The 15,240-nt window shown below is 41.2% G+C and overlaps 1 protein-coding gene across 6 annotated transcripts in view; it reads left to right on the forward strand.

The window, feature by feature from the left end:
- LOC108923793 (receptor-type tyrosine-protein phosphatase F) overlaps nucleotides 1-15,240 on the forward strand; it is a 180,406-nt gene that overhangs the window by 62,279 nt on the left and 102,887 nt on the right. For all 6 annotated transcript variants that reach the window (XM_018734751.2, XM_029250045.1, XM_018734752.2 and 3 more), the window contains exon 2: nucleotides 3,037-3,207. In XM_018734751.2, the coding sequence (XP_018590267.2) occupies nucleotides 3,117-3,207 (91 nt within the window). In that variant the 5' untranslated portion in view covers nucleotides 3,037-3,116. The remainder of the gene's footprint in view (nucleotides 1-3,036; nucleotides 3,208-15,240) is intronic.

Consider the following 15,240-nt stretch of genomic DNA (forward strand, 5'->3'; position numbering starts at 1 on the left):
CGCTGTATTGAAGCTGATTTCACTCCTCCCCTGATTATTTTAGAAAAACTATGGTATTGCACATACTAGAGGGTTTTGAAAAAAGACTAGTTACCTCCTTTAGGGCTCATGTGGGATTCGTGAAATGAAAAGAAGGGGAAAAAAAAGACGGAGACATTTCTGAAAATAAGGACAGGGCGATTTTTGTTATTGGCCTCAAGTGAATCTAACCTCTTTCCTGTTTTTTGGCAGTTGGCGTAGGAGGCCCTGGCACTATTGTAATACAGTCGCTCAGGGTCTCGTGTATTACTTGCTACATCATTGTTCAATCTTTTTGCTTATTTGTAAGTTTTGCTCTTCCTTGATGTGGGAGCAACCTCCAAGTTTCCCTTATTTCTTGGTAACAGCATCAACAAACTACATGCAATGTCTTTTCAAACTATGCTGGAAGATTAGTATTAATGCTCTTGTTGATTTAAAGCACTGCTGCAGAAGCCACCCTCACTGTAAAGGATACAAGGGGTGTTTGACAGCTTTGTCTTATAGTTGCCTTGTCACATCAGGTTGATTTTCAGGTTGAGTGGGTTGACGCTCAGCTTGTGAGTTGGGGATATGGAATCACTCTTGTGTAGAAGGCTGTCTCAGCAGGAAAGCAGACTAAAAGTTAAGTTCACAATGTCATATACAAACCTTTTTTTGCATTTCACCAGAAGTCTGAAGTTTGTTTCCAGCAAGAGCCTGTTGAAATGAAGCCAGTGTGATTTTTGGATCTGATGGTCCTACCAGGCCAAAAAGGGAGATAATTGTCTTGGTTTTATGATGATTGCACTAGATGGGCAAAGGGACTGCAGATCTTGCCAATCAAATATTGGCTTACAAACAGAACACTAAATTCTTTCACGTTCAAGCTGCTTCTGACCTAAGCTATCTTTCAAATGAGATTAAAGGAAATTTGGAAAACATTCAAATTTTTAGACTCTTATTTTTTTCTTTCTTTTCTTGCTCAGCCTGACAAAGAACTTGTCAGATTTTTCATGTGTGGCTCAGCATTTCAGGGTTTGTTTGCTCAACCGAAATTGACACTTACAAAAAGGGTAGTCACCACACATGCAAGCCATTAAAAGAATGATAGATGTCTAAATGATAGCAGACTTTGGTTTATCTTACACCTTCACTTTGAAGTAGTGGTGTTCTGGTTTTCAAAGGGAAATTAAACACACATTTTAAAATCTTTCACAATAAGATATAGTTAGTGCATGAAAAATGAAACCAGTTTTTCAGTCTTTTAATTGTACATTATATCTGTATTAGGAAGTTCATACGATTTTTTTTCATCTTGTCTTCTTATGCCTTCCGCCCCTCCTGAGGCATAAGGCCACCAACAAGGGCTCTCTAGGCATCCCTAAAAGCTGAGATGTCATGAAGTTTCCTTGTTGGCGTTTCTGTAGCTGGCAAGGTTTTTATGGTGTGGAGCAGCTAACCCCACACCCAACCCTCCTCCTTTCTCAGCCGAGCTTGGAACCGTCTATGGCGGAGTTAAATAGAATGGAACAGGTTGGACTGCATTAAGTGTACACAAGGGCTGCAGCCTGTCTCTTAGCCCAGACATAATGAAGAATGTGTATGTGTCTGTGTGTGATGTTCCAGGTGTTTGATTTCCTGTAATAAACTTGAAATCAACCGACAACCCAAGCGAGACTTGTTTCCTTGCTGGTAATATTAAAGCTAGCTCCCTGGGGGGGGGAGAACCCATTAGTGCTGGGTGCTGGAAAGGTTGCTAAGTTGCTGAAACACTTTTGACTAGTCTAGGAAAGGGAACACAAAGGGGGAAGGGACTACTTTGAAGCTCTAGTCCCCCCATAGCAGCGACTCCATTAAATCATTTCAGAGTGTGACATGAAGTCACATAGGACTACAGGCTTTTGGAGACATCACGGGCCTTTCCGAGACATGGGTTTTTAGTATCAGCCTTCAGCTTGTGCCATAAAGTTAGCCAACTGAGTTTGTGGCAGTACCCTGGTTCAGGGATGATCTGCTAAGAAAATGGCTGGCAGCCTTAGTGTTCTAACCAGATGTTATGACCAGATGGCCTATACTAAATGCAGCCTCTAAAGAAGGCCAAGATAGCGCTCATGCACAGACAGCCTCCGTCTGTCTACTCTGGCTGAGCCTAACACAGTGGGTGACACCCTGTAGTGTTCCCAAGTTGCCCATAACCACAGGCTAAACCCCACCCTGGCATGCCCCCCCTCACTGTGTATCATCACTCTGAAGCAGGCTTGAGTGACAGAAGTGGGTCAGTGTCTCTTCCACAGGTGTGCACCAATCAAACTGAGACCTCACTCTGAGCAATGTGTAATTAATCACATGGAGAATGTGAGGCTGCGCTGTGAGCGCAGGAGCCTTATTAACACATTGGAGACCTAGCAGCACCACATTTATAGTTTCAGGGAGAAGGGCCTTTCTAATAATGCTGGGACACTGTTGCTTGACTGCCTTCCACCCCAAGGGAACAAGCAATAACATACTGGGGCTTTTAGGAGCAGCATTGGCTAATGTGGGAGGTCCTCTGGGGGTGCAGGGTTCCTTGGGAAGGCAGATGAAATGAAGGGGATGGGGCTAGTTAGGGCAAACCTCCTTTTGTTGTCCACATTTAATCTTGTGCACTCCACTTTATTGCCTACCATCCCAGTGTGGTCCCCCTCTTGAACCCTTACTCCCCTTTGGGAGATAACCTTTTGTTCTTGCTTCTGGATGTGCTCATTGTGGCAGTGCTGATGATATAGGACACAGTACCTTATATGCTTTGTTTTTTGTTTCTGTGATATCATTTTTCGATTAGTCTAAGGATTTTGCATCAGTTAAAATGAAGTCATTTTAATACCTAAGTAAAATCTCCTGCATCTTTTGCAGTGTCTCAAAAGCAATGTTGTGACCCTTGACTTTAAATTATTGATAAAACATTAAGAGCAGAAGCTTGCGTGGAACCAGACTGCTGGTTACTTTAACAGCACGAGGTGATGTTGACCTCCTCGATGTTTCCTGTCCCTGTCCCAGGTGTCAGCCTATGATCGTGTGAACGCGCTGCTGTTGAGGGGGAGTATAAGGACCCAGGAGGAGCAGTGCCAACCAGGAACATGGTGCCTCACCATTGTCCATCCACATGCCTCCATGTGGCAGCCACGTTAGTGCTGCTGGGCTGTATGGCGCTGACCTCACATGCGGACAGTAAGTATCCCACCACTGTTCAGACTTCTTCGCATAAAAGAACATACAACTCTAGGATGTATTGTGCACCCAGTATGAATGCTCTCCAGGGTTTTTTTTAATGTATTTTTTAATTGAGTACCATGACGTGTTAATTTTTGTCCATACGTACATAGGTTTATTTTTCAGAACAGATTCTTCTATATGGGCTAACTAGGTATATTGGGCTTTATGTACTTTTGTTGTATAACACAGTGTCTTTATATATCCTACTATTCATAAAAGCCATAGATCCATTACTGTCAGTAATTTTGAAGCCAATAAAGTTTACTCCTGCCAAATGGTACCATTCTGTAATACAGTTGAATGTGTTCGTGGGTCAAAATGGCTTGCCCCTTTAAGAAGAAATTAATAGATATGAATAAAGCCCAATAAAAATAATTTCTCACTTGATTCAGCAGATTTTTAAGCTTAGTCTTATTGTAGGTTTCATGTACTTCTCCAGACCTTATGGTATAAATATAAAAAATGCCAAAGAAAACCCTGAAAGTTTTAATTTTTGCCATGAAAAGTTCTGCACACTTAGGAAATAAAAAAAAAAAATTTACATGCATCTTAGCATGGAACATATGGCTTAATTCATTACTTCTCTTCACTGAACTCCAGTAAAAACATATGGTTACTTTTGAAATGGCCCAAAAGTGTGAAAGTGCCCCTGAAAACGTTAAGGTTTGTTATTCTTCAGAAGGTGGAAAGAATACTTGACTTGGAATACTTGACTTCCAGCCTTTTCTTGCAGATCAGAGATAGTGGTGCAAATATGTGTTGAGTGATGTGACATTGTTGGGGGTCTGTGAGATCGTAACGCGTCAAACACCCTCCACCCCACAGGTCCAGTGCTGCTGTGTGGGTTTATCCACTGATTTGATTCTCCTCACGAACTGGGGCCCACTGCTGTCTGGGTGACCGTAATTCCATTAGATCTTGAGCCACCTCAACCCTGATTGTTTTAGGAGACCTGGTCATTTTGTATTAACCTTTTGCTGTCCATCTGCACACTTTCTGTTCAGTGGTGAAGTGAGGCTGACCTTGTGGAATTCATTTACCGCTCAAATTTTTCTGTCAGGACTGCCCGGTGGCCGTAGCCTTTGATATTCATAAGGATCTTAGTCCCTCTCTTCTGTACTGGGGGAAAGGGAAGAGTTATTGAAGCACTAGGGTCTGTCTTTTCCAGTTAGTAAGAAGGAAAGGGAGAAATCAGGCTTTCATTGTACATTGGAGATTTCAGAGAACAAGGGTGAGCTACTGAATGGTTCATCATTCAGAAATGACACACAACAAAAAATATTTGCCTTATCTCATCCACTGCCAACAAGTTTCTGCTTTATTTTCTTCGATTTGATACTTTTTTGCCCCCCCCCCCTTTTTTTTTTTTTTTTTTTACTTCTCTATACTGCTGAAATAGTTTTGTGACTGTCTGTAGATCTGATCTACCCATTCTCACAGTGGCTTGTGGGACCCACTCGCCTGGTGACTTTTTGAAAGCCCGAAAAGCAATTAACCTGAGAACAAACTGGGGTGTTAGCAGATCAGGGTAGGATAAGGGATCCTCTTAGGAATGTAAACGGCCAACTGAAAAGCCTCTGTGTTGTGACAATAAACCCAAAGCTTGTTTTTTTTGAATTGAGTGACACCGGAATGTCACATGACACTGGGATCTTCAGAAAAATCCTCCGCTGTCAGGCACTCCCTTGTAGACAATGGTGCCTTAGTAGCGGGTTAAAATTAAACAATAAAGTGCCCTCAGTGACTTTGCGGTTGCCTCAGTGGAATAGAAAGACCCGACTGCAGATCTGCTTACGGAAATTCATTGCTCTTGTTATTAGGATTAGGGTTTTTTCTTTTTCCAGAACATACATACGCAACTGCGTATATAATAGGTGTCAGATTTTGGTAAAAGCAGAAAAGACAACAGGCCCCATTAACCAGATTTTGGCTTAATGTATTCAATTTTGATATGGCTTGAGTGTTTGCATCCAGCTGGCAGTTAACGCTGCACACTACACCCTCATTAGTTAACACCCTCCTTGAGGGGCAAGTGTTCTGAATACTTAAACAAGCTGTAGTACACGCTGTGCAGAGAGGCTGTTTAATGGGCCCAGATGCAGATGGAAACCACAGTCTGGCCTGGAAGAGATGGGTTTAGAAGGTATATGTCTGACAGCTAGCAAAAGGAAGGCATTTCGTTCATTTATGAGAAGTCATTGCTGTGCACATTGTCATAGATTTACTGCTAATGCTGGCCCACTTTATTGATGGAAATAAGTGGTGACCCACAGCACATGGACTAGTTGCTAAACAACAAGTCAGATAGAGCTGAAAGGGTCTCCACTGACATCGGGTTTGATGCAAAGATGTAGATAAATTGAATTACTGTAATTGTAATGTGCCTTCACCTTGCTGTACTTGTGTGAAGCAGTTAATTTACAAGGTCTCAGAGGACTAAACATGCATGCAGCTGTAATCCATTACATTTTACATGTTTTGAATTTTGATTCTTGAATTTAACGATTGAATGTACAGTAACAGGAACACTTCTTTCCGAAAGTGATTTTTGTCACTTTTAACCCACGCTTTTCCACCCAAGGTGACTTACAATGCTACGTACAGTGAGTTACTAATCTGTACACCAGTGGAACACGCACGCACGCACGCACGCACAATGGGCAATTTGGAGTCACCAATTCACTTGAAAGCCTGTCTTTGGGCTGTGGGAGGAAAGTGGAACACCCAGAGGAAACCCACCATGACGGTGTGTGTCTTTACTAATCATTGATTTATTCCCTGATTAAAGTCATTGTGGACCACACAGAGGTGATGCCCTACCATATCCTTTAGACTCATATGAGGGTACATGTTCTCATTAGGGACAGGACCCTGAATCCCTTAAGTCTAAATCGTCAGTATACGTTCTAACATTTGTCACATAATGACAGTTCATGACACAGTTGATAAGTTTCATAAATCTGTCAAAGCACTGTTGGAAATTTAAAATGCTTATTAGCCCTTAAGACAAATTGTGATGAAATGCCCATGTCACTAAGGTGTGTAAAGTTTTGCCCCGTTCACCTTTGACCCTTTGTCACTACACTGTGAACAGATGTAGCTCAACTGTGTGGAAAATAAGCAACGTATCGCTCTAGTTTTGCAGCTGAAAAGGTTACTTGTTTTCATTTCTGAAGAACAGAATCAAAAGAACCACTACATTTCCAAAAATTTGCAATGTCAGTTGAGAGGAACTGGAAGGATTTTCAAATGCAGTTTGAGAACTTCACATCCCTCATTTAAGATTGTTTTGATTGCCACATACATTTATTCATATACATAGTTTATTCATGTCAGAGGGCAGCTTGCTCTAGCAGGTTGATCCAGTAAGGTGGTGGGATCTCACCATTCTTGCCGATTACTGCTAGCTCTGGCTGCTAGACCTCAGCTGATCGGAGGAGCCCTCGACAGTCAGCCATTGTGAAGCCCTGTGCATTCCCCTGCCAGCCGAGTTTTAAGCTTCAAATCAGTTTTCACAAAACTAGCATCATTAGCAAATGGAGCTGTAATGCATTTAGTCTACTTTTCCACTAACTACACCCTATAGCACTACTTTAACAGCCTTCCATCAGACTCTTCTTATTATGTGTTAAAAATGCATAGTATTATGTTACTCTGTATTGAAAAAGCAGGCCTATACCCTAATTGAGTACGTCAGTATGGGCAATTGTATAATTACAGTCAAAGCATTGTAGTCAACAACATGCAAGCAATGCACACAGGCCCTCAGAGTAGGTAAAGTCAGAATTGAATATTAGTAATTCAAAGGCTTAGTAAATCCAGAGGATTTTGATTTGTTTCACCACGACAATAAAACTTTGAATGTGCATACATATTTCAGTGTTCAATGTGCTGAAGACTCAATGAGACAAAGAACCTCTTTGTTGCAGTTCTCAAAGTTATAGATTGTTGTAAATTGATTATGTATTATCTGTCAGGCCCTCTGTGTCAAGTATGATCTACAGCTGAGGGAGTATAAGGTCCAACAAGCTGGGGGCAGCACAGGGAATTGAATTGTTTTTGAGTGTCCATATGGACACTAAGCAAAATTAATGGAGGATGGAAATTGATTCTTTTAATTAAAAGTAACCATATCCTTAGTCCCAGGCACTTAGAGGTAATACTGTTAGTCCACAGCTGTGTTCCTGGGAGGAATCTGCCTGGTGAGTAGAGCTGTAGAGGCACACATACAACACATGTCTTTGTGGGGAGTGTGGTGGCAGGCGGGGTAGTGTTAGGATAGGTTAACGATGCGAGATTAATAGAATTAGGTCCCTCAAAGTCAGCGCTATGGGAAGCCGTCTGCCCCTCAGTGGCCTGGTTACATGGCTGAGATCAAGGGACAAGATCTGTGTCCTTCCTGGAAGCAAAAAGCAGCATTGAGACAAATGAGGTGATATAAATTCATATATCCTGGGTCTTTGGTGTCCCCCCTTGAGTTGCAGAGAAACTAGAGAAAAAAAATCATTGAGAAGAAACTTTAGTCAGAGGTAATATCTGAATATGCTTTAAAGGCAGCGTGTTTGTGCATTTGTGTGTGTATGTGCATGCATCCATAATTTCTTCATGTAATGATTGTTAATAGGTTGCCTTTATCCAAACAAATAACCCAGCAGGCCCTTAATGTGCTATGAATAAATGTACGAACTGCCACGCACAAGGGGTCCTCGCTGCCAGAGCTGAAGTACTAATTGGATGAACTGCAGGAATCCCTAAGTCAAGAAACTCTCACCTAATTAGGCCATTTCCCCAGAAGATGGAAATGCGTTACAATGGAAGTGAAGTATCTCAATTCTTGTCTAAGAGGTCGTTCATTATTGGGTTAATCATATCACAAGCTCAGAGTATTTCCCAATCTCCTCTTGAAGATGTCTAACATCTCTTTAGGACTTGCTGCTTTCCCTAGACCTTCCTCTTACTTGAACACATCAAAATGCTTATGCTACCAATGCATTCAGGCACCAAAGAGGAGTAGCCAGTTTGTGAGTTCTGTAGCAGTACCGAAGCCACACATGTCGGCGTAATCGGCTCCACTATGACTTTACGTATAGTACTTCTTAAGTTTTTATAGAAAACCTCAAAAAGTGCGACTTAATTATTTGTGACAGGTGCAGAGTTATTCAAAGAAAAGGGATCAAGGCACTAATAAAGACAGTCAAAGCAGCGATGAGGACGATGATCTCCATCAGAGCACCGCTGGGACAGTAAAGGTTTTTACGCGCATGAATATTTTATGTCCTTTAACAGAACAAGTGGGCCCTGTTTCCCTTGGGTCATTAGACATCTGTACTCTCCCACAACAGAAATGCAACCATTTATGGGTTTTATCTGTCTGTGAATCCAGTTAGTCCATCAGATATTCACTCAGTTAAAGCTGATTTGCTTTTCAGCATTAACTGTACTACTTTGTACAGCACACAATGTAGGAAATAAACGGTAACAAAAATTCACTAAAAAGTGTAAGATAATGTTGAACAGTATTTAGGAGCCATAAGACATTAAAAAAATTAGATTAGAAGGGGTATTTATATTCACATATATAGTGACAAGAAGTTGGAAAGGAATTGTTACCGATTGAAAAGACAAACGGTTGAATTAAAATGTAATCACTAGCTTAGGCAGGGGTACCCAGGCCAAAAAGCATTGAAAGTTGCCTTAAGGGATATTTACTTAGTGACTTTTTTTCTATGATTACTGCAGTTTGTAGTATCAATGCTTATATTTTATCTCAGAGAATATAGCAGCATATTGATATTATTGATGTTATTCCGGTAATACAAAGTAGCACTTACATACTTTTGTATTGAGATCACGTGTCTAAACTTTATTTTCTTCCATTCAAAGTTTCACTTTGGAAACTCGCTGTTTTCCCCAAAAGTTGAACCTTCTTTTAAAAGCCAGGAGTTCATCCCTCATTAACAGAGTCAATTGTTCTAGTTGACATTTTCAGAAGTCCCTTTTTCTGATTCCGTCTGACTCCTGTGTTAGATGAAAAGGTTGGGAGAGTTTGAAATTTTTCAGTTTCTTTTATCTGCTGCTCAGTGAGATATATAGCGGCAAGATCTTAGAGGAGGTGGAAAAGGAGAGGAAATTGGTTAACATGTCACTCTGACTGATCTGTCAAACCTCCATGGAAATTCTTGGATTTGCATGACAGGGAATCGCTCATAATGAGCCATAGGAATAGAGAGAAGTTGAGTCATTGTTCTCGCTTCTCATATACAAGCAAAATGTTTAAAATATGTATTATCATTTAGTTAAATATTAAAGTGTACCTAAAAAATTCTTTTTTTTTTTTTAAGGGAGTGGGTGGGAATCCAATAATGAATATTTATTCTTCCATATTTTACTTGTGGGAACTGTTTAACCTCTTTATTATGCATTCTTAATTTTGGAGCATTAGGTGACATTATTAAATGGTTGAAAAATTCACATTTAATTTTCAAGCTTTCAAACAGGTTCGAAACAATTTTGGCACAGCTTTTCCCTGGCCTCAGCAATTAACCAGAGTAACTTGCAGTTAAAAAAGAAAAGACATAATTAAATCAGTGTGGATGAAAAGAAGGAGCTGTCCAGAGGTCAGCAGCTGTAAGTGGAGAACCCCTGTGGTTCAGATCACTTCAGGCTGTTGCCAGCGTTGTCAGTGGCAAACAGTGATGCTTTGGATGGTGGTAGTGCTGCATAGATCACTGTGGCTGCACCAAGTGAAGTTTAGCAGTGATTTACTGCAAATCTGCAATCTTGCTCTGAACTTTCAATGTATTTTCCTTTCAAACCAAGGCCATCAAGGCGACCACCTGCGTCTGTGCTGTAATTTAGTTTTTACCCAGAGGGCACTCCATTGCTAAAATGAAAGGGTGATGGGTTAATCACCAAGATGGGGGGGAAAGGGTACAAAACCTGGCAGCAATGAATGGGATTGTCTCTTGGGAGTGTTAATTTTGGATAGCAATCCAGCACTCCTAACAGGGTTAGCTGGGACAGAGGGGCTCTGTAGGGGACACCATCAGCAGGAATAGGCCACTGACAGCATTGGCTGCAGCTGGGGGCCTCACCAGATCAGCTCCTGGAGGGAGCCTGTATCCTTTCCATCACAAGCTGCACACTCTGACAGGCTGAATCTCCTCACATATGCACACCGTGACCCCTAAGGAGTTAGTGTGGCTCAGCTTATTAGTGGAGCACACTTTACGCTTTGCCTCCGTTCTACATGTGTGGATGGTCGTGGTTGTAGTTATCAACATGTGCAGAAGGGCACTGTGCTGAAAGCTTTTTGAATTTAGTGGATAAGGAAAGTGGAGCCTTGAATATAAATCCCCACAGAGCTGTGGATGTCCCTCTCTTGGCACTCCCTTCTGTTTACACCTTCATCACAGGGCCCCCCCCCCCCCCCTTTCAAAGTGCCCTTTCCATCGTTGTACAGTGTGTTACCTTGTAGAAAATAAATGGGCTCACTTTGTATGAAATGAAATGGAAATTGTGAGGAGTTGATGGTGCACGCTCCCACACATTGTCTTCAGTTGCAAAAAAGTCATTCCTCTGCCTCTCCTGAGGGCTGTGCAGTATAAGGCCTAGACTAGGCAACCTGGAGGCCTTCTTCGTCATTGTTTATCGATTAAAGCCAGACCTGACTTTCAGACTTTCTCTCGTTGACCATTAACTCAATGATTCCCTGGAAAGCCATAAACAGTTAATCTTTTATTGTGTCAGTTGAAACAAAGAGTGATATGTGTGTCTGGTGGTGTTCATGCTTCCCCACCCCTCCCCATTCATAATTTGAGGTTAAAGAATGAGGTTTGGAATTGTCCCAGATAATTTTGTTGTTAACCTGTTGAAACCTGTCCAGTGGGATAATTTAGCAAGCCCAGGGACAGCTGTTAGCATAGGTGATAGATCTGCTGTCTTCTGATACGAAGGTCATGAGTTTGATTCCTACATATTGCTATAGTGCCTGTGAGCAAGGTACGTGCCATAAAATTGCTGCAGTAAAAATTACCCAGTGATATAAATGAATAGATAATTTTATTTAGCATAACATTCCAGGTCGCTTTGCAGAGAAGCCTCAGTGAAATGAATACCAGAGCTTTTGGGAACTTGAAGGCCCTGCCTCTTAAAGATGTCCCATTGTGCTCAAGCCTGCTGTTCCATACAGACTTGGCCGCCCCCCTAGCTGTGTGTGGGTCCTCGCTCCAGCTCATCACGCCGGCCAGGATATTGTTGTAGAGAACAGCAGCTCATTGTGCTGCCTTTTTAGTGAGCTTGCTGAAACAGGGGCCTTATGATGGCACTCACAAGAACACCAAACTAGAATGCACTGGATTTTCTTTTTTTCTTTAACCTTTTTTTTTTTTTTTTTTTTTTAATTGTTTTCTTTCCTACTTTATTGTAAGCTGATGACTAAATGAATCTCCATTGTTATATCATGAGGGCAAAATAACGAGAAGAAACAATATCCTACTATGATCAATGCTTCCCTTTTTTGATGTGCAATTAAGTTCCCATTAGAAACCACATTCGATGATTCATGCCTTTGAAAACACTTGAAGGGTATGTTATAATTCAGAGACCCATGACTAGAAACAAGGAGGTTTGTCATGATGTCGCGATTGAAGCCTCCCCCCTTTAACAAAATAATGCATGTCTCTCATTGTCTGGAACTTTCTGTACTTGCCAAATTTTTTTGAAAATGCATTTGTCTGACACACTGCATACCACTCACACTGGTGATGGGAACTCAGGCAACAAAAGCTAATTTTATTTCATCGCCATTTATGTCAGCTTGGAGAAGTGCTGTAATATATGTCTCTTCGGACCTCAAAACCCAGGAGATCGTTTCAGTGATGTAATCTGCTCTTCGGGAGGAGACTATTAATGTAGTTGACAGTGGGATGGAGAAAGCCAGACAGGAATGCATAGTGATGTTTTAACATGAGTCTGATTGCAAAGGGAGAAGTCCTCATCAAAACCGATTTTTTTTTTTTTTTTTTTTTGGGAGAAGGGTGGGGTGGATGTTGGGGATTTCCTCTTTAACATGCTGTGATGACTGTAGTGTTCATGTGGTTCAGGGTTTTGCCGTAGGCTGTTTCAGTACTGTTTTTAGGAAATTTTTTTTTTTTGTTTGTTTCCCTTCCTAGTAACTGTAGAGCTGCTTCATGTTTTGTAAACAAGGCCTTTTTTGAGAAATAATCTTTCCTCAAGTACATGGGTATGTTGTGAGGTAAAGGTGCTCTTCATGTGATCAAACACCATTTGAATCCGACAACAGAAATGGGAGCACATCTCTGAAATATCCTGGTGAGGAGAGTTCTCATGTAGTAAATTTGTAACATCCTAGTTTTCAGCATTTTCTGGTTCTTGTAAAACTTTGGCTAACCACTGATCTGCGTGTCTGTGATATCTTCAGAATATTTAAGTCATCCTTGAAAAGCTCAACGCAGCAGCCATAAAGGTTCAGAAGCCTCCCTCAGCACCCACAATGTCTCAGTCTAAAAGAGAACTTTGTGAAGCTGGAGCACAATAACTACACAGCTGGCCTGCAGTGTATGTAGGGGCTGGTGAACATAAAGAGTGAGAGCTCTCAGAGCACATTGTTCTTTGTTTATTATTCAACCTATTAGGGAAGTAATTGACTGCGTAACCCCAACTGGATCTCTCTTTCTCATCGAAAATACCCAGGAAGGAATACTGCCTTAAGACATTTCCTATATTCTTCCTGGATTACTTTTTTGAACCAGATCAGTGTTTTATACATCTGATGATTACAGAGTGTGATACACACACTGACATTCTGGAAAATAGGTATCAAGAACCGGTACAAAGTTTGGAATGTATTAATGGCAATGGAAAGACAGTCCTATAAAACTGTGGTGCTGTGGGACAAAAGAGCAGTTTGTAGAGTACCTTCTTGTCGGATAGATTCAAGAGTGTGCGCATTAGGGATCAAATAATTGATCAGGTGTTTGGGTGGGAGCTGAACTTTTAAAAATGACTGGTTATGTGTAATTTTTAACATTGGGGACAGCTGGTAGGGTAGTGGTTAGAACAACTGCCTTTGGACCCAAATGTCGCAGGTTCGAGCCTCACCTCCAGCTGTAGTACCCTTGAGCAAGGTACTTACCCTGAATTGCTCCAGTAAAATTACCCAGCTGTATAATGGGTAAATAATCATAACCTTAACATTCTAAGTTGCTTTGGAGAAAAGTGTCAGCTAAATATGTAAATGGTGAATGAATGAGGTTGTTTTAATTTTGCTGCAGGTTAGAAATGAATATATTGTGAAACAATAAAAGAACTGTCTTTTAGCAAAAATGAATGGCTCACAGTATTTTGGGCTGTTTAGTTTACAACCAGAGGATGTTTTGTCAGTTTGAACAAACAAACGATGAAGGAAGTTGACCTCATGTGGAAAATAATTTGCTAGTGAGGCAGCTTTATGTGGAATCAGCTGCAAGTTCTGCCTGCTAATGGTGTAAAAAGCATTAATTGGGAACGCTCCACTAAAACAACCATTACCAATACTAACTGACAAATATCTGTTAAATGCACAAATGAAAATAAGTTGGTAATCTATTATTAATGAGAATAAATGTTTTGCACTCTGGTTTTTTTATTGATCATTTGAACTCACTCGGAGCATAGCCTGTTTGCATCAGTGCTGTGCAAGCTTGCAGTGGAGCTCTGGGACCCCCTCCCCCAATTCAGCACTCTTGATTTTTCACTCTTGAAATTTGTTCCGTTGCAGTCAGATTTTCAGATAGGCCATCAAGGGGCGCAGCTGCTGCTCACTTTGCTTTCCTCTTGGACTTTTCCCACCATAAGAGCAGTGAGAGACTAGATTCCTCTCTCCAGTCGATGTAGAACTGTGGCCTCCAGATGTGGAACAACATTGTCTATTCTAGATGCAGGAACTTGCACTTCCTTTGCTCTCCTTTACTCCGGGAGAGGTTGCAGCCTTAAACTAGCGTCAAGACCAACACTACCCTCAACTAAGGTGTCTGAATTCTGTTTTGCCAGCATGGTTTGAGTTTAATAAGAGAAGCTGTAACAATGGCATTCATTGACCACTGAGGCCAGCATCTCTCCACTAGTCCCTTGTTTGCCCCCCTGCTCTTCTCACCCTATCAGAACCCCTGTGCATCTCTCCGTTTCAGGGATTTGACTTTCAGGTGGAGGGGATTTTGAAGCAGTCTTGATAGCATAGCTTTACAGCCAAAGTTGCGCTAAACAGCAGTAGTGAGCTTCCTGCTGGTTTTCAGTAATGTGATGTTCTTGGACGTGTGTACTTGTGTGTGCATGTGTGCACATGTATGTGGTGAGATGCCATTATTTTATAGTGATTGTGACACTCCAGCAATAATGGAGTTACTCATGTGGTGCCCACCCAAGTGCCTGAGGGAAGAAGACAAGACTAGAATGCAATATCAGATTCACGTTCAGAAGCTTCTCACTATATGCACCAGAATGTGTTACTTATGTTACTGGAGATATCACCTTTTTCAGCAAATCTGCCTCTGTGTGTTGCTTTGTTTTATGTAGCAAATCAGTTTCTTTTGTTGGTTTGTTTGAATGGAATTGAACATTTTTGAGGAATTGAGTGTTTCTGAGGTTTGAGATATTGAGGAATGTGTGACTGCCTCTTAAAGAGGTTGGTTACTAAACCCTGGTAAGAGGCAGGGTTTATTTCAGTACTGTATTATCATGAAGCCAACTCGACATAGTATTCCTGCCCAATTGTGCATTCCTTCTTTTATTTGTATTTGAATCAAGTCAATTGGGAAACAAAGGTTTTTTTTTTATTTATTTTTCTTTAATAGTTTCATTTGTGATCTCCCCCCCCCCCCCCCCCCGCCAAGGCTGTTTTGCATTGCTGCCAGTTCATTATAATGAAGTGATGCACATAAGAATTCATTATATATTTATACACACACACACATTTTCAGAACCGCTTGT

This window comes from Scleropages formosus, chromosome 3 (genome assembly GCF_900964775.1).
Source record: "Scleropages formosus chromosome 3, fSclFor1.1, whole genome shotgun sequence".
NCBI lineage: Eukaryota > Metazoa > Chordata > Actinopteri > Osteoglossiformes > Osteoglossidae > Scleropages > Scleropages formosus.